Source organism: Fragaria vesca, linkage group LG6, assembly GCF_000184155.1.
Source record: "Fragaria vesca subsp. vesca linkage group LG6, FraVesHawaii_1.0, whole genome shotgun sequence".
NCBI lineage: Eukaryota > Viridiplantae > Streptophyta > Magnoliopsida > Rosales > Rosaceae > Fragaria > Fragaria vesca.
In genome coordinates, this window is record NC_020496.1 from 16521740 (window position 1) to 16542056 (window position 20317).

Sequence of the window (20317 nt, forward strand, 5' to 3'; positions counted from 1 at the left end):
AAGTGTCAAATTATACAAGTATGAGCCACACACACCTCACATTGCCCGATTAAGCCCCAAAACCATCAATCCCAACTGCATATTACTCGAAGAAATCACAAATCAACTTAAAGCAACAAAGAATTTCAAGATCTCTAAGAACCCGGATTATTTCAACCAACCCAAACAGCCAACCGCTAACAAATCTCACCGCGATAATCACTAAATCCTACACAATCAGACCAAAAATAAAAATTAAATAAAAAAAATACTGGAAAATAGTGAAACATAAACAGTAGATTAAAGAGTGTGGAGACTCGTAGACGACGACTCTCCTCGTCGGAGGTGCTAGATTAAAACCACATTGATTATAATCCTACTCAGTGATTTAGTCGGCGAAAGGAAAATCAAAATCAAAATCGCACAAGAAAAGAGGTTCAGAATCAAATTCACAGATAACGATAGGAATCTTGATCGGAGAAGAAGAGAGAGGTTTAACCTGAGATGTTGGGATGATCGACGCAGAGAGAAGCGGAGGTGTTTTGAATTTTGATTCCTCTATTTCTTGCTGACGAGACGGAGGGTTTCGGTTTGGCGCTGTGTCAAGGTTTTTAAAGGATTCGGTGTGGGGTCCGCAAGGATCACTTTATTGTGCCACGTGGGCATAGTTGGAGTCCTCTGTGGCGTTGCTAGTGCGAGAGAGTTGCAGATAGTCTTCGCCGGGGTTTTTGGGAATTTATGGGTCTGAAGCTATAAATGCGTTTACTTATTTAGAATAAATTTTAGAGTCGTCCAACGTATTAGTATTTTACTAAATATGAATCTTAAATGATGTGACAAAAACAAAATTTTCAAATAGCCCATTGCTCTCCGCTTTCCGTGAAGCCTCATACTAAAGCACTAGACTTCGTGAAGTAAGCAACATTGACCCAGCGGGGAGGTGTCATGGTGTCATGGTGTGGGTCGAACCTAGATGCTTGGGCCTCAGTTCTTTTGGTCTGCAGTTTGTAGTGTCAAGCTAGTCAGGACAGCTGCTTGCCCTAGGGTCGTATAGGAATAAAGGTTTTTTTTTCCCCGAATTTTTCAGTTGTAGTTTCAGATTGTCTCCTTTTTCGGACTTTAGTTTTAGTATTTCCTTTATGTCAAAGCTTGTTTATCTCCCGCTTGACTATTGTCAGTATAGGCTTTGCCTAATGAAGTTCCCTAAAAAAATTGATCCGGCAGAAGCCACCTTAAGACTTTTGTTTATCAACCTTATACACGCGGATACCAATTTAAGAAAATAAGTTCAGGAAATCTTTCATTAAAAAAGAAGAAGGAAACAGAAGAAAAAAAAAACAACTGTAGGTACCCAACAACCCTAAGCAAACAACCCTAATTTGCTAGCAAGCCCCCATGATATGAATCAACCCTAGCTTCTCTCATGAACTGTAGGTAGTAGGTACCCTGCCATTATGTAATTCCATGAAGCTTCACGGAATTTGTAGACAAACAGATTGTTTATCTATAGTGTTGGACTTCCGATTGAATCACTAACAAGAAGCTGGTCACTCTAACAAGTGATAGGTTTTCATCTAGGCAGTTTGGAACCTGTATAAGAATATAGTAGGTCCGAGATTTGATAATCCTCTAATATAATCAAAACATGACTTAGGTCGGTGAATTTGATTTATGATTAGGGTGGGTTTGGAACTTGATTATCCTCTTCTAGTGGCGAAGATCGTTAAGAAGAAAGAATATGAGTAAGCAGGAGACAGAGATATGCCCTGTGAGAAAAAAAAGTTGGTTTTTGCTAGAGACTCTAGTATTAACCCTAGAGACTCAGTTCCTCAACTTTACACAAGTAATCTTCTATTCATGACCACCCATTTCCCGCCGTTATAGCATTCTTTCAGATGATAGCCATAGAGGGAGTGCTTGCTATCATCAATTAAACTCTGTTATGCAAGACTTTCTCTTGAACTTTAAGAAAAGCTTCATATTTCTTGCAGAAGGCCTAGTATTCGTTTATTCAAAACACTGGTTAGGTCTTCTGCCCAGAAACAAAAAATCTAGCCATCTACAATGCAGAATAGGACACAGAAAAGGAAGGTAAAGGAGCACATGTAAAAGTTATAGGTAACTTTTGTTTAATTTCTTCCTGTAATGTCACTTCTACAAAACTTGAGTGCAAACAGAAGTTGCTTCAAACCCCTGGAACTAAAGGTAGGTGGTGGGGAGAGATTTGAAAGGGTTAGGATCTGGATAGGTCATGGTTTCAATCCCATCCAATGTGCAAAAAGAATAAAACAATGATTCTATCCATATTTTTTGTTAGAAAGAGAAAATGAAATTACTTCCCAAAAGTTCCTGCATAGATTGTAGCAAAGGAATATGGACATCTCACTTCTTAGTCTCCTTTGACATGTTGTCGCACCAGTATAAATCCAAATGATGCCACTAAAGAAACCAAGTACCCAGCAATGGCTCCATAACTTACACAAATAGGCCACTCCTGCAAAATAATAAAAGTTCTCAAACATTGAACATGCATGCTAAATTGGTCACAGACTAATTTAGATTCAAACTTTCTTTGAGGAACACATTATGTTGTCTTCCATCAACTCCCTCTACCCGAAAACAACATTTTCAGTCATACAAGATCAGTATGCGCATGCAAATGACTTAAGAAGGAAATCACAGATAGAAAAGGAGGAGGACCAAAGAACTTAGAGACATGGACATACAAAGGAAAAGAAATCGAGAAGGCAACCAAATAGAAACATATAAACATTCGTTTGGCGGACAGATGGACAGTTATGGCCCTTGAACTTCATTTGATTTGCAGAGATGGCAGAAAGATGCCCGTTTGCAATAAATAATATATATAGTAACCTAATCAAGGTGAATTCAGAATAAATTTTCTGACACTAGAAAATAACATAAAAGACTTCAGTAGTTCAGATTTATAATGTGGAAACAAAATCACAACAATTCATTCTGTAAAAAGACAGAGAAGATGAGACCACAGAAGAAGAAGAAAATTCATCACAGATAATTTTGCACATGAAGCAAACCAGGAAGCAATGAGGAAAAAATACAAAAGAGGAAGGTGATAGTACCTGCCATGGTCTTTCCCAATCAAGCGGTACTGGCCATGCCCCTAACCAAGCTCCGATAACAACTCCATGTGCAGGTAGACAAATCATATAATCTACAGGATCATTTGGCCTGCAAGTTCATAATCGAGGAAAGAGCGAATACAAGTTCAGAACAACTGCATCCAGTAATCGTTTTACATTGCAAATCAATTATACACATTAAACATGGGAAAACAAGAGAAAGAAGAGCAACGAATGGTAGGAAACTTGCTTTGTACATGCAAATATACGTTGCCAATCTGTCCATGAAGAACCAAAAACAGAAGCTGCAGGTACAATCTGCCCAAAACACACAAACTAAGTTAAAAAAATGCATCAAAGTTTAGCATAAAAAGTGAGGGAACGATTCATCGGAAAATTTATTTGTTCAATGGTTCTTTGGGAAGAAGAAAACAACAAAATTAAAATAAATATGCAGAACAGGTGAAAGAGCATAAGAAGAAATCAGTAAGCTAGCAAGATTCCTTTCAGTATATATGCAGTTCGTTAACATATACAACTATAATCTACTACATGCAGTAATGAGCGCCCTATAGTAACAATAATAAATAGCAGTTGGATGACACTTGAAGAAAGTAGAAAATAATAAGAAACACTAGGAAAGACGAAACCAAATAATGAAATCCAGTCTAAAAGACACTTACTGTGAACAGTGACATCATAAGAGACCAGTTAATGGTCTTTGGCAGATACCTGTTAAGAAACGCAACAAAATTGTAACTAATTGAATACAAAAATTCTATCAGGTGGACCATGTAAGAAATGGGTAGGATAAATTAACAAGGACAATGTATCAAATGGACAATTATCATGGACAATTTACGGTCCTTGGTAATTACGAAAGCAGGACTCCAGTTGAGGTTGAATATTCATGTTTGTCCTGAAGGAATCGTAAATACCAGCTAAATTGACCCAACCAGGAAATTCCACCCTCAACTGCGACTTCTGCTTTCAGAGTTCTGCTAGAAAATAACATTTCCTAAAGAGATCACAGTGCACATACTGGATGCCAACAGGTGCTCCCAACGCAATTGCTCCTAATGCATTTACCACAGCCCCTACAGTGTGCAAGACAATAGACCATGACTTTTCTTACCAAGCGTTTCCCGAAAAGAATTCTAAAAAGAGATTTTTGCCAGTATAAGTTCAACAGAAAGGCCGTAACTCACAAGCAGCACACTAAATAAACAAACAGAATATCATTAACCAAACATATTCCATATTAGCTCGACATCATTATACATAGAGAACGGTCACAACTTTCAGATGTAACAATTATATAATGAAAACCAAGGATTAGAAAATACTAGTGACAGCCCATGCACGCCTTAAATTTCATACATAGATCACACAAAAATTGCACAAGATGAAGTTCAAATGTGGACTAACCAGCAGGCAGTCCCAGCAGGCCACGTCCCACGGCTTTCCAGTACTGCACAATGCCATCACAACAATCAAAAGAAACTGTAAGAAGACTTGTTCAATTTACAGAAGACTTGTTCCTAGCAAAACTTGATCAATTTTACCACCCAAAACTGTAAGAACTTACGGAGCATCGTTCTTGGTCTTTCCGGTAGCGGCTGTAAAGAAGGATCACGGTTGGGCATTGAAAGGCCTTTGGAAACAGAAAACCCAAAACAGATTAGACAGGAAATGAAACCGAGGTTTGAAAATGGGTACAGAAAGGAAAAATGAGACGAGGGAAACTGAGGTACCCAGATCAGACCGAGGACGTGAGAAGGATGGGAGGTGAGGTTGATGAAATGGACATTATTGGCCACCGAGAAACAGAGAGCTAATCCTAAGCCGATGGTCAGGTGGACCAGCAGCGCCTCTGATGCTGATACTGAGATTGAGGAGGCTCTGGCGCCCATCTTGTTCTTCTTCTGCTTCATTCTTCCTAATTCGTGTTTGGTTTGCTTCCGCAAATTGAAGTAAAAAGATGCAAGTTTTTGCGTTTTTTGTTTTTGTTTTTTTTGTTTTACTTTTCCTGGTTCCGGAGTCTTTTTCTTTTCAAGAGTTTTGTACCACACCCCTTCACTTTTGCTTAATTGCACACTTCAACAGTTTTGTTTGGGAGAAATGGGGTGGGCACCGGGTTGGTGTGCTGCAGTGTGCGGGTTATGGCTCAAACCTAATCTAATTTACTTCATCCGGTTCGATAATTTTTTAAACCAGATCTACATTACGAAATACTCAAATCGGATATATGGGTGACCCGCTTTCTGGTTTAGTTTTGGTGTGGTTTCAGATTAAATTCTGTTTATCTAATAAATCTATACTAGACAATTTCATTAACACAAGAAAATTAAATGAACACCATCAGCTTTACTAATGCAAATAAATTTAGTCTAAATTAAGTCTAACATAACAACACAAAAACTTAAATATAATGGAAAAACATTAGACTTGCCAAGTTTAAATAAAGGGAAAATTTTAAGAACAGTATATGACAAATTGTCCACTCTTAATTTTAGTATTTTAAGTTTTAAAACAATCATAACGGTACATGAACTTGTAATCTCAACCGAAAATATATACATACTGTTACATTCTCCGTTATCTAACGTGTTTTCCGTTAAACTTTGAGGGGCAAATCTGTCACTTCTTAATTTAGCAGTAATAAATTATTAAAATCAATAATTAAATTAATAATTAATAAGGAGAGGGAAATAAGAAATGAAAAAAATAATTGTTGTCTCTCTTTTTCGTTCCCCGATCAAACCCAGCATACACAAAAATGGTGATCGAGGTAGGACTGTAGGTGGAAGTTGGAAGATGATTTGATTTGGTAAGCTATGGAAGAAAGGGTTTGAATATATATCGGTGGATATATTGAGTAAGAAAACTTAGAGTGAGAAAGCTATGTCCAAGTTTTACTTGGATTGGGACGGAGCAGCAAAGTTTTTTTTTTTTTCTTGTTTTGATGAATAAGAGTCTTTCATTAAAACCAAACCTAGTAACTTACAAATACAATGAATAGTAAGCAAAGAAACCAAGAGGAAAACAGCAAAGTCTTTGAGAATATATGGTATGAGTTTACAAGATTAAAAAAGTGAGAAATTTTAAATACACACCTCTAATCTATTAATACACACCCATATTATTTTATATTTCACATCAGATTTTATAGGTATGTTTAATTACAAAAACATCCATCAATTATTAGAGAAAAAAAAGAAATTTCTTCTTCCCTAAAACCTAGTTAACTCTTCTCCACTATATTACTACGCATCAAAAGAAAAGAAATAAAAATTTTTTTTCCAAAATTCATCACTTGAATTTCGACTATTGTCATAATCACATGTACTATTTACCGATTTATTTGGTTTTTTTTTTATCAACTTTAGTTTTTATCTTGCAGACTATAAACCAGTTTTTATGCTATTGTATTTCTACTAGTTTTTTAGTTTTAACTTTGAAAAAATTATGTATGTTCAATATATTTTTTTTCCTTCAAATTCTGGTCGATTGATGTCATATTGAAGATTTGGAGTTCGAATATAATATTATTCTTTTGATTATAAAATAAAAAAATATCAAGAACAAATTTCTAACCCGATAAAAAAAAACTAACAGAAAATATAAAAAAATACGTAAAGAGAGTTGTGAAATAGTAAATATATAATAATTATATTAAATAATAGATTATTATTAGTTTTAGAGATATTGAGGGTATTTTAGGTAGTTTCAGATGTGTATTTAATATAATATTAAAATGAAAAACTAGATGGGTAGTGTATTAAGTAAAGGGTGTGTATTAAAAATTACTCTAAAAAGTATATAAATAGAAAAAAAGAAAAAGAAAACATAATATAAGGAAAGAGAGAATAGAGAAAACCCGAAACCACCCTTTGAAAAATGAGAAATTACATACAGTTAACGGTGTTATTGACGACATATGCTAAAAGTGTGTTGACTTTTAAACGTCATGTACCATTTTGATTATTTTGAAATTTGAAACACCAAAATTGAGAGTTGACCGTTTGTCATGTATTGTTCTTAAAATTTTCCCTAAAATAAAACAGGTTGGGTTGGTTTGAACCAGTCCGCTTTCATACGGGATGGTGTTTTTAATCCTAATCAAATCCAGTACAACCAATGCGCTTTGCAATACGGTTTCAACCGGTGTGGTATAGTGTGGTGCCATATTTCTGGTGTGAAGTGGCCACCCCTAAGAAAATTATCTGAAATGACCTTTATTAAAAAAAAAAAAAATCTCACTTTTCTTTTTGACTGACAAAAAACATGAAATAATATCTTAACAATAAACATGTTTTTATTTGTTTTGCTAATCTTTTGAATAAGAATGACAAGTCTTTATTAATCAAAGATTAAAACTATTTCAATATTACTCAATATAATGATCGGCTGCTTGAATATTGTTTGGTGTAAAAAAATAAAATTACACATGTTCTAAAGGGCAAGCATGAGCTGCAAGAAGATGTGCAGCCATGCCACCTTTTCTATTAGCATAAGCTTCTTTCCAATTACCATGTTCTTTCATTCTTGCCCACATATCCTCAAAAATTGTCCCAAGTGCAAAAGTGTTAGGCATACACTCATCCGACAAGTGTCTTTTTAGCTCTTGTGCATCAATCTCCAAAATAACCGAATGAAAACATTGCACTATAGCAAAATCTACCGCTTTGTCGCATGCTAAGAATTTAGAATGTTCGGCTAAAATGAGACCATTAATTAGAGTAGCTGCACCACCTGCACTCACATAACCAATATAGTCTCGAATTACAAACTCAATCCTCTTCTTCTTTTTGTATGTTTGAATGTCTCGTCCACATTAATTTTCCACAGGCCACATGGAGGAGCTTTCCATTTAACACAACCAATTCTACACAGTTTTCCACGTTAAGGCAAGTTATGACCACGAACCTCTTAAACCCTACATCGAAAGCAGTACTAACATCTATAGCTAGCATAAACTTTTGATTTATAACCCCTCGAATCTTATTTGACCGCCTAATGTCATTTGGATCGTGAACGAGCATTGTCGTAACTTTTACTTTAGTTCCAAGTTTTTATTGATTTTGAAAATTGACTTTCTCTTTCATCCGAGTTTTGAGAAAATTTTCTTCTGCAAATTCATGAAGACGTTAAATGGAATTCGTGAACACGTGGCACACCGAAAATGAATTTTCTATGAAGAAGTTACGGTCTGAAGAATGAAATTACTATTTCAAGAATGTTAGTATAAAAGGGAAGGAGAGTTATTCCATTTTAGGGGGGAACCCATTTTAATTCTGAAACCCCAACATCCAACTCTCCCAGCCACAACCCGACCCGGTAACCTGGCCGGATCTTCACCATTTGGTATGTCTCATCCTTCTCTTCCTCCTTCCGGCCTTCATTTAAATCGATTCACACTTGCAATAGAAAATCAAAACAAAGAAGATCGAGGTAGTTCACTCCTAGGAGTGTAAATGGGCTGAGTTGAGCCTAATACAAAGGTATTCATGTTCGACTCATTTCTTTTTTATCGAATTTGAGCCGGGCTAAAGTTTGAACTTTTTTTTTTCATGTTCAAGCTCGGCTCGGCTTGAATATTTTTCTATAAGCCCGAGCCAGGCTTGGCTCAGCTCAATCTATTACCCAAGCTCGAGCTTAAGTTGGGTCAGTTTGGCTCATTTGACTTTAAATTTAGAAAATATAAAAAATAAGAAAGAAAATTTAAAATGTTATAAATATTATAATCTATGTGGTTATCAATGTAATTACTCATTAGTTATGTACTCTAATGTAAACCATACCTCTATATAAGGAGGCTAATGAGAATGAATGAGAACACTTTACCTCCTCCCAACTATTCTCATTATGTCTTCTCTTCTTCTTTTCTCTACTTTACAACACGTTATCAGCATGACTCTACCTTTGAGTTGATAACGACCAAACCCTAAAATATTAGTGTTTTGTTTAAAAACTCAATGATGATCTAAATCATACGGTGCAACATGTTGCATTTGACCGATGTTCTTGATCTACGAGTTTCCTCTTAACTTTTCTCTTTCATGTTGAACGTTCTATTGCTATAATCTGTGTACATATTTTTTATTTGTTATGTACTCATTAACTTTTCTCATGGAGCCAAGGGTTCTGAGTTGACTACTAAACTTGTTCCGGCTGATGCCAATTGGACTTGTGTGTTTGGAGATGAGCGGCTGAAGCTTGATCTGCATAGGGTGGGGTTGTATATATGATTTCAAATTTAAACGAAGCACATAGACCCCGTAATTGATCTCTCATCCAAGAGACTCCGGAGTGTATTTGGAGATGAATTAGATCGCCCAAGCTCGACCAGAGTTTTGGGATTTGTAAGTTGTGGACTTGTAATACCCCGGAAATTTATTGTTAGTTTCTAATTTTATTTGGAATTTATTTAAGTAAGAGTTGTATGGTTTTGTGGTTTAGTGAGTGGACTAGAAATAGTCGTAGTTTTTTTTTTTTTCCGTGAAAATGCTTTATTTTTGTAAGGGTCAAGAGTTGACTTTTTAATTTGTTGGGTTTCTCGGAAAACTTCCTTCACGGAAGCTGTAGAGCACGACGATACGAGTTCGTAGACACGTGGCACACGTAAAACGGACTTCGTATGTGGAAGTTATGGTCAGCGGAAGTTCGTGGCTTTACGAAAATTTTGGGTTAAATATCAAAAGTTTAGAGTTTCCTTTCATTTTTTTTCCGGAAACCTTTCCTCCTCCTTTTTCTTTCTCTCTCTCTCGACACCTTCACTGTCAGAGTTTCCCAGCTGACCCGACCCGGACCCGGCAACCCGACCCGACTTTTCCGGCCAACTCCGGCCGACCCAGACGACGGCACCGGTCGGGTTCTCTTCCTCTCTTCCGTCCGAGCTGCCCTGTGGTGGTGACTTGCGCCGTTTCAACCCCGAATCGGTGATCCGAAGCTCGGAAGCTCGGGTTAGAGACCCGATCGAGTTTCAGACCTCTGGCGGCGGCTACAAGGCGGGAGACTGTTCGGGATAGGAGCCCCGTGGTGTCCTGGTCCGACTTCTGGTGGCCCTGGAGCGTGACTCTCAGTGTAGAGTGGTGGTGGTGGAATTCGACATTCCCGGCGAGTTTCCGGCGACTTCCCGGCCGTTTTGGTTTCGACCTCAGGTATGGAAGTTGCTCTCCTTGCTTTGAGCTATACTTTTGGTGTTGGAAGTTTGTCCGTTTTCGAAGGTTAGTGGGGTGGCGCGTGGGGCCCACGCGCAGTCGCTAGGGGCAGTGCGTAGCGGTGCGTCCGTAGGTGGTTGTGGTGTTTGTGTTGTTGGTTAGGTAGTACTCGTTGATACGATCATGTTGATATGTGGTTTGTAGGTTTTGGTTACCGATGATGCATGCTAAGGTTTCCCTCTCGAATGCTAGGTTTCGTTCGGTTTCCATTTTGAGTATATCTGATTTTTAGAAATCTGGTTTGTGGTTTTATAAGTTATGTAGGATGTTCAGGCGACCTTTTTGAGGTATAGGGAGAGGTTTTGTCTCGAGTGACAAGTTTGTGGGTTAGGACTTGAGTTTTGGTTCGAGTCGGTTTATGTTGTTTTTGTTTGTTACTAAGTGGAGATTCTATTCTAGGTGGTTGACGATACGTGTTCGCATCTTGCCTGTTGCTAAGAGAAGACGCAGCAGGAGTTTTTGTTTAAGGTGAGTAAAATCTCACTAAGGTCCACTTTGTGACCTAGTTATTTTGATTTTGATAATGATGATTTTGTTGATGAGTATGATGATGATGTTGATGATAATGATTTTGATGATGATATTTTATATTGTGAGTAAATCTCACATGGATTCATAAAGGAACCGAGTTTAATTTATAGATTATTATTGTTAATTGTGAAGTTGTCTTTGAAGGAAAATGATTTTTTTGTTTTTAAATATAAATGAGCTTGATCGTCAATGGCTCATGGGTAAGTGAAAATATGTTTTCTGATAAAAATAAAATCCTTCAAAAAGACTTCTGATCATGGGTTATAATTGGATGTGTTCATTGTGGTGATTGTGTGCTTTCGTTGTGGATTGGTGTCTTAGAGGTAATTGTGGGTCTTAGTTGTGGATGTATGCCTTAGTGGTGATTTTGTGCATTAGTTGTGGATGTATGCCTTAGTGGTGATTTTGTGCGGATGTATGCCTTAGTGGTGATTTTGTGCATTAGTTGTGGATGTAAGCCTTAGTGGTGATTTTGTGCGTTAGTTGTGGATGTGTGCCTTAGTGATGATTGTGTGTATTAGATTAGGAGCCTTCGTGGTGGACAGGGAACCAAGCCTTGGCCGGGTGATTGGTTACGGTCAGTATAGAGCTCTAGTCTGTCGGTACTTATGGGGGATGACTATGTGTTGACGAACCCATGAGTACGTGTTTGTCTAGTTACTTATGGAGGATGACTATGCATTGGCGAACCCATAAGTAAGGGTTGAGAAATGATTGTGTGGTGTTCTTATTTAAATTCTTCGCTTTGAGTATCTCCTGAACTATGCTTATTCGCAGGGGGATTCTCAAATTTTAATCGTGTGATTTTAATGGAATTCCTGAATTATAATTTTTGTAGGATTTCATTTATGATTTTTGAGTGATTGTGAATTGTTGTGTTTTCTTAATTTCATCTTTTGATTTTCTCTTGCTTGAATTTGTTTTTAATGCATGAACTCTTGGTTTTACCTTATGAGTTGTTGGGTTGAGTCTGTTGTTGTAGATTTACTCATACGAGCTTTTAAAGCTTACCGGGTTTGTTGTTTACAACCCGGTGCACCATTCCATGGTGTAGAGGTTGATTTTGCAGGTGAGGAAGTTCAAGACTGAGACGTAGAGGTCTAGAAGCTGTTTGTTAGGAGTTAAACATTTTGTTATTGTATGTCAAATTGTAGTGAGCTTTTTTGAGCGTGACCTTTACTTGACTGCTCAAGTTTTGTAAACATTGAATTTTATTATATGACTCTTTTTATTTTTGTTATCATGCCTTAAATTTGGATTTTTATTTATCCGAACTTTGGGGCGTGACAGGACTAGAGTTGTCCAAGCCCTCTCGCATTCTAAAACGGAGCGGCGGCTTGTGCCTTTTGTAGCTGCCCTATCGTCCTTGGACGAAGTTATGCAAATTGATATGTTCTTGCTGTGTTCATACTTTTGACCGCACAAACACCTTGTTGCCTATGTACACGCATGAGTCCTATAACTCTCTTATGTTTACATACATCATATATGTCAAACTGATTACATGACCTATATTTTAAATGACACGAATGAACATCAGATTGATGCTTGTTTGTATATGGAAATATACAACATATATATAACACTCGATTAGTGTACGACATCTGGTGTTGTTTGACATTCAATTTTGGGTGTACATGTTATTGATTATTTACTACTTTTGGTTCTTGATGCTAGAATGCTAGGTCCCAACTAATAGTAATTAGTTTGCATGAAGGTGCATATGTTTCTTTTGCTTATTATCAAATTTTGAATTGTATGTTTTTGTCAATATAATCAATTTGGTATTTAGTGATATCGATGCACAATATTTGTTTATTTGGGTATGGTTGATAGTATGGGATGTGTCTTATGTGAATGAAACACAGAGCCTTCATATTACCAATTAGATGATTGAATTCAGCCATTCAGTAGCTATTTGATCATTTGATGGTGTATATATTTGTTGATGCGTTTTGTGTTCATAGATCGAGACATGGAGTCTCTTGATCGAAATGGAGGGCCTGAAGTTCTTCGAGAGGATTATCATAAATAGAATTAATTACGACATGAAGCTTCTCAAAGCTTATGCAATTAACGAGGGCCTTTGAACTTCTCCAGAGTCGTATAAAGATCGAAACGACATCTTGCGATCCTTACTTAATCATAGAGGAGATTGGTGAAGTTAACCAGACCAGAAGTTCTGTGTATTTCTTCATTTATGGAACTAGAAGTTTCTATGTGAAGTTTATTTATTTATGCTCTTTATAATTTTCTTATGCACTTTCATTACAGTACAATCCTTTAAACTTAATTGTTATTCATTCAGGCTAGTAGCCCTATATCTCGACTATATGAATTTTGAATATATATCTCGACTATATGAATTTTGAATATAATATTTCTGAACCAGAAGTTCATTGAAATATAATGTCATGGACCAGAAATTCATTGAAATAAATACACTATTTATGTAATGACAAGTTACGTCATCTTTTGTCTACCATGTTGTGTGGAATCACTCATGAGGTTTGATAACAGCTAAAGCTTAATTCAATCGAATTGTCTATTATCACACAATTGTTAGTTTTCACCTCAATGAGACACTCCCAGTGTCATGAGGGGAAGAAATATTGTTCCTGAAGAATGATATGGATTGGTGTTAGATACTTATCCACCATCTCATTTTGATTTTGAGAAATGTCTCAGTTAGTGATTTGATAAAAGATTTTGACAAATATATATGTTAAAAGCATAGACGTCAACTTGGATTAAAGTCTATAAGACTATTCATATTAACATAAGTAGTCTAGACCCCATTTGATTTGTGGCATGCATGTGTATCCAAGTGACATGATTCTCCTGAAGAGAATGTCATGATACAATGTTAGAGTTCCTAATACGGCTACACATACAAAGGTTGTATGTATGCCATTAGAAAACGATATCTTGGTTGATATTAATGAATATAATGTTTTTGACCTCATACTTGGTTTAGGTTCGTCACTAGCCAATGAACACTTCACTCGAAAGAAAGTGATAGATCTTTAGACACAATATATGCTCATGGTCAAAATAAGACAGTCTTCCTACCGTTAGGGGGAGAATAAGACTACTGTCATTTGAATAACGGCGTGAATTTGAGTGGAATGTATCCACCAGGTCTAAAGTTTTAAGTTCATGAAAATGGAAGATTATACAGGTCCTCTAATGGTCTAAATGATATTACAAGTAAAATATCCACATTCGCTAGATAATATTTGTCCTAGAAGTGACAATATTTGTCTTAGAAGTGACAATATTTGCTCTAGAAGTGGCATTGATACCCAATATAAAAAATGCATGCATATGATCGGGTTTCAACGGCTTCCCTAGTTGTGCGGATCTATCTGACATTATTTTAATAGTAAGGGGCGGAGGGGTACCCTTTCTTTTCTCTGTCCCGCTTTGGGTTCGTAGAGTGGATCAAACAAACATGTGTTTAGCATGTGCTCTACAGGCCGCACTCTATCTTTCTTCCCATTTTTCTTTTGATTTATGTGTGGGATCTATGAACGATGATCATCTATGACAATTTACAAATTGTAGCTACCAAAGACCATTAAGAACTGTACTAATCGATGCTATACCACGTTTCATTATGCATGTCGACAAAACATATTATTGACCAAATTGCAAAATAGGCAATTCCAATGAAACTAAATATTTGAAACGTGATGAGATACTTTGACCTTTAACCCTACAGATACAAAAGGATATTTACCACAGTGAAAGTAAATCACTATGGCATAATGTCTACAAGAGACATGGGGATTATGAATATATTTTCTTATACGTGACAATTTTCTGTAAGTACAGTGTTACATAATAGATATTGTTGTTATTGACGAGAGATTTACGATATTTGCCATTGTATATTATGAGCATAAAAGACACGTTGCTAAAAGCAAATTCCCAAAAATGAAGTGTCATTACAAGCGTATCGCTTGTCAAATCCTTAAAGGATTCAAGTACATGAATGATTCTAATGTAATTCGATCTATGAATACTTGAGAGAGCCTGAAGCTAATTCATGGAATCAAATAGTCTAAAGCTAGCTCATATATACTCATTCCGTTATAGTTAACGTGATCAAAATTACCTCAATAAGTACTATGATTGGACTACAAAATTGAATTCGAATTATGATCATTATGTTGCTACGTACCCTAACTTTCGAAGTTATGAATTACTTAGAGCTCTTGAAAAGCTTATATAAGACGTATCACTAAACAAAGATATTAATATGTATGGTTAGATACGCCATAAGGTAAGACGTATTAAAAATCGTTTAGCTCTGTTGGTATTGTTTTAACTTTGCAGGTTTGAAATTTCATGATGAGCCCTTATATGCAAACCACGCACGGTGTCACTTTAGTGATGATATGAACAATCAAATCGTTATTTATGGCGCATGAAACTTGCAACGCTCAAGGGGAGATTCTCATCAAGAGGAGTATATCTAGAAGTATGTTACCTAAGACATATGCGCGTTGTACTCTTTTTCTCCTTCGACCATGGTTATTTTTCTCTCACCGGGTTTTTGTTACTTGGCAAGGTTTTTAACAAGACAACATTAAGCGCATCCAATTTCATCATTTATTGGTGGACATCCAAGGGGGAGTGTTATAAATATTATAATCTATGTGGCTGTCCACGTAATTACTTATTAGTTATGTACTCTAATATAAAACATACCTCTATATAAGGAGGCTAATAAAAATGAATGAGAATGCTTTTACCTCCTCCCAACTATTCTCTTTATGTCTTCTTTTCTTCTTTTCTCTACTTTACAACATAAAATAATATTCCAAATTTGATTTCTTAAGTTGGATACTATTGTTTGGAAGCTCTAGCTATTTTGGCAGGTATGCACTATTGTCTCATGGAAGGTTTTAAAGCTATTATTGTTGAATCTAATGTCCAAAATGTTGTCGAAGCTATATATAAAGCAAATATTGATATGAGGAGCCATGTAATTGAAGAAATAAAGCGACTCAAGGCTGCATTTGAAGATATCACTTGGAAGAAGATCTTGTGTAAATGCAACAATGTTGCATACTGTGTTGCAAAACATGCTTTGTGAATCGTTGGAATTCAATTTTGGAAGGAAGCAGGCCCTCCATGGTTATATGATGTAATTTTTGATGAACTATTTAATTGATGTTAGGGGTGTGGTACTCTTTTACTTGTTAGATCGGGCAAGGTTTTTAATGAGGCCACGTTAAGCCCTTGGGATGTATAATCCATCAGTATTAATAAAATTTTTATTTTGATAAAAAAAAAAAAGATCAAGTAAATCCTTTAACATGGCTAATCAAACTCAACGTTAAAATTTTGAACTAATTAAATATAAAAGTTTAGCAGCTAAGGGTCTTCTCCTCAGGTTGGAGTCGGATATACTGTAATGTGTGCGATACATTCTCACTCTAAGCATAGATATGCAGTGTGCATAATTCAATTATCCAACTGGCCGGTTTCTTAAAAAAAAAAAAAATTGTTAACTTTTCAACAAATATAATTCAATTATTCAATTAGACAGAAAACTGACCACAACATTTTCAACTCTAACACGAACTGCTGGCAATGCTCTATGGAATAGACGAAGAAGAGGACAGAGGACTCATCACATAGTTCATGGGTAACAATGTTGGAAATCAAGTGGTCTGATAATACATTTTTCCTCATAATCATTTTCCACTAACTTATAAACTACACAAACATCAAATAATGTTTAATAAATAAAAGAAAAACATGAAATTAAATACTAACAAGAAGAGAATACCATAACTTAATCCTCATGTCGAGCCGGTAACAAAGGCCGCATAGTATTGAGTTACTCAGTACCACATGCTCGCTCTTAGCTCATCTCGTATTACGTTCATCATTAAAAAAAACAATTTAAGTTGTGATTTCCTGTTTTATTTAACTATACAATGAAACACAATTATAATCAAATGTTAATAAGAAATACATACGCAAAATCCATGTAACCATCCAATTAAGTACTCAGCTCTAGCTTCATTTGCAGTTGTCTTTTCCTCAGTATTAACGACTCCCCTTTTGTTTACAACGAGCTTGCACAATTGGAATCCTTGCACCCATTTGAGTTAGTAACAAAATATTTTGAAATGTCATTTAAGTAATACAAAGATCATGTTTACTTCTTCCTCTTTCCAACCACCAATGAGTGTTTATCCCATGGATGATTTTTGTAGGAATCTTTCATATACCTTTCTACCAAATGTGCAGCTTCTAAAGCTGTAACAGGTCTACCACGCAATACTTCCAATTCGTCAAGTTCCCCACATATGAAAATGAAATTTCTTGAGCATAGATATGCAGTGTGCATAATTCAATTCTCCAGTTGGCCTGTTTATTAAAAAATTATGTTTACTTTTTAGCAAATATAGTTTAATGTAATGAGTTATTTGAATAGTGTAACCAGAGACTAGACTGACTAAAGCGTTTTCAAGTGTGACACGCACTACTGACCATGCTTCGAGGAATTTACGAGGAAAAGGACAGACGACTCATCAAATATAATTCATGGATAACAATGTTGACAACCAATTGGTCTGATAATATGTTTTCCACCATCTTATAAACTGCACAAACATAAAAAAATATGTTTAGTAAATAAAAGTAAAACTAAGAAAATAAGAATATCATTCGTTAATCCCCCAGTCGAGCCGGTATATAGGTTGTATAGTATTGAACTATCCATGATGTACCGCTCTTCGCTCATCTCGTAATACATTCATCATTAAAAAAAAAACCAATTTAAGTTTCATTTTCCGCTTTATTTAATTATACAATAAACTGCAATTGCAATCAAATGTTAATAAGAAACTTACACAAATTCCAATTGAATGTGCATTTTCTTCAGTATCAACAGCTCCCTTTTATTTACAATGAGGTTGCATAATTGGAATTCTCTCTTGTTTGGCTTTTTTAGCGGCTCGACAGGAGGATTATGCAAATGTCTTGTTTTACTTTCTCCTTTTGTTAGTGTTTAATTTCTTGTTTTACTTTTAATTTAAAAATATTATTTGACTTTTCTGCAGTTTATCATGTGAGGGAAGGATTTTATGAGGATAAATTTATCCTCAGACCCCTTGAATGTGAACATCAATACCAAAGAACTGTTTTTGATGATTTAGTTGGTGTATGATGGCTTTGAGTTCGGGTTAAAGTGGAAACAGTTATGGTTGGTCTTTTATATAATTTTATTCAAAGAAATCATTAGATTAAATTATATTTGCTTCTATTTTAATAAACAAGCCCGTAGTAGAATTAAATTTTGCACATTGACTTGCCATCTTAAACAAATTTTATTTCCATCGGTTGTGTTTTGTGGAGAGAGATGATGTCTTTCGTGTGCATTGCAATCCGTCCAAAGCAAACTTCCAGACAAATCACAATCTCTGGACCTCTGGTTGCATAATTTTCATGCCTTGAAGATGTTACACGAATCCCTAGATGAAGTTTTTCATGATTTTTTTATTAAGGTATGTTCTAATCTTTATAGTAGTTTACACATTCATCTTTTCGATCTAATCGGTCCATCATTTTCATCCTCGTTGTCTAAGATCTCGTTAAAGTCCCCAATGATCACTCAAGCTAGGGAGAGAATCTAAATTTGATAACTCACAGACAAGTTTCCACGAGTTATCTCTCTTTCGCTCCAGTACTTTTGTAACCATAAAAACTTGTTAGCTAAGCCTCCAATCTGGGATCCTGTGCCACCTTTGACTACTGCATCGATGCGATGAGATGTTGTTTCAATCTGCAATTTCTGCAGCCGAAATCAGTTACCACAGATGGCAACCTATTGCAAAGGAAAGGACTTCTTAGCTGTCCATGTTCCTAGTCGTTCCAGAAAACTTTTCTATCATTTGGTTCGCTGATTGTAGTGATGACGCTGTTGAACTCGTGCTAGTAGCAGTGCTACTACTCCTTCCTAGGTGTCTAGTAGCAGTGCTACTACTCCTTCCCAGGTGTTCGTGTGATCGTGATGGCTTTGGCGGTGGCGGTGAAGCTCGAGTCCCTTGAGTTGGTGTTGTTGACCCTTTAGGCGGTGGTGGTGGAGCTCGATTCTTTTGTGTTGGTGTTGGTGATGTCTTTGGAGGTGGTGGTGGAGCTCGATTCTTTTGTGTTGGTGTTGGTGATGTCTTTGGAGGTGGTGGTGGAGCTCGAGTCCTGTGTATTGCTGTTGGTGATGGCTCTGCTGATGGTGGAGAAGATGCAGTATTCCTTGATATGTGTTGATCACTCTGGCCATGGATTGTTGTTTGTGGTGCTGCTAAGTCATTATTTGGACGCATTTTCGAGTCAGAATTGGCGGTGGCGCCATGCACAGCATGGTGGGGTGAAGGAGACCCGGACGGGGATGGCGGTGGGCTTGGAGTTTTCCTTCCATAATTATTGTAAATGGTGATAAACGCAGCCAACTCTTCAGGTCTCACTGAGGAATAAGAATGTGTGGATTAGTTGAGGATCGGATATACGTACTAGCTTCTAGCTAGCTCGGAGTTTCTTTCAGTACGACATGCTTTGGTCAATTCAGCTAAGTAATAGGAGCTGCAAGTACGTACTCATGCATATATATGAGATGTTTAAAATTCCACAAAATTTCAGTAATTTATAAAGTTCATGTTTACGAATACATACGGATCAAAACTAAACCATGCGCGCTAATAAGCTGCAAGAGTTACATCGGACAGGACTCGATAAATACACCAGACCGATGACTAATGTTTCAAGGATCGAAACTTGTTTATATACATATGAACTTATTAAAACTACGGGGCTTATAATATATATAAGAAATTAAGTTTTGTAATAAGAGGAAGTGAAGAACTAATCAAACATCATTTTGAACATTCTATTCATATATATAGAGGGGTATTTACCAGAGAAGATGATTACCTGATAAAACTCTTGCATTTGCTGGTACAGCAAGAAAAGGAGGAATTAGGAAAACGAAGATGCAGTAAAGAAGTTTCATGATTATGTAGTTTCAGCTTAGCTAAGAATCGAGTTGGTAAGCATGGATGACAGAAAGGTGTTATTTATAGGCCGGCATGAGTCTGATGATCATTTCTGGTAGTGCTTTAGGCAAGGGTAGCCATCGTTCAGTCAAACTGATCGAGTCAAGCTGCCATTTTTTGTTTCACACTAATAACTGCATTTAAGCGTGTAGAAATATATGTGCGAATGCATGCACTTCCGAGTTCCGACTGCTAGTGCTAATTCGTTGTCTCAGTCTCCGGCTCTCCGCAGGAGAATCTAAAACCAAGACCGAATTCCCCAAACCATTAATTTGTTCTAAGCTAGCTTTCCATGGTTTCCCTAATTTGCATGCAGTTTATTTTTGGTCAATCTTGAAGCTTTAGCTAGCAACCACCATTGGTTGACCATTCTAGCTACGAGAGCATATATATTGACTTTAAAAGAAAAGAA

General features: G+C 36.4%; 1 protein-coding gene across 1 annotated transcript; it reads right to left on the reverse strand.

Annotated features, from left to right (window-relative positions):
- Positions 1-2060: 2060 nt before the first annotated feature.
- Positions 2061-5049, reverse strand: LOC101297268 (glycosylphosphatidylinositol anchor biosynthesis protein 11-like). Its single transcript, XM_004303180.1, has 8 exons — positions 4835-5049; positions 4669-4734; positions 4509-4551; positions 4123-4177; positions 3764-3812; positions 3331-3398; positions 3081-3189; positions 2061-2473 (listed from the first exon to the last, which is right to left on the reverse strand). Exons 1-8 carry the CDS (start codon positions 5012-5014, stop codon positions 2369-2371), a joined length of 675 nt encoding a protein of 224 aa, XP_004303228.1. The 5' UTR covers positions 5015-5049; the 3' UTR covers positions 2061-2368.
- Positions 5050-20317: the final 15268 nt, after the last annotated feature.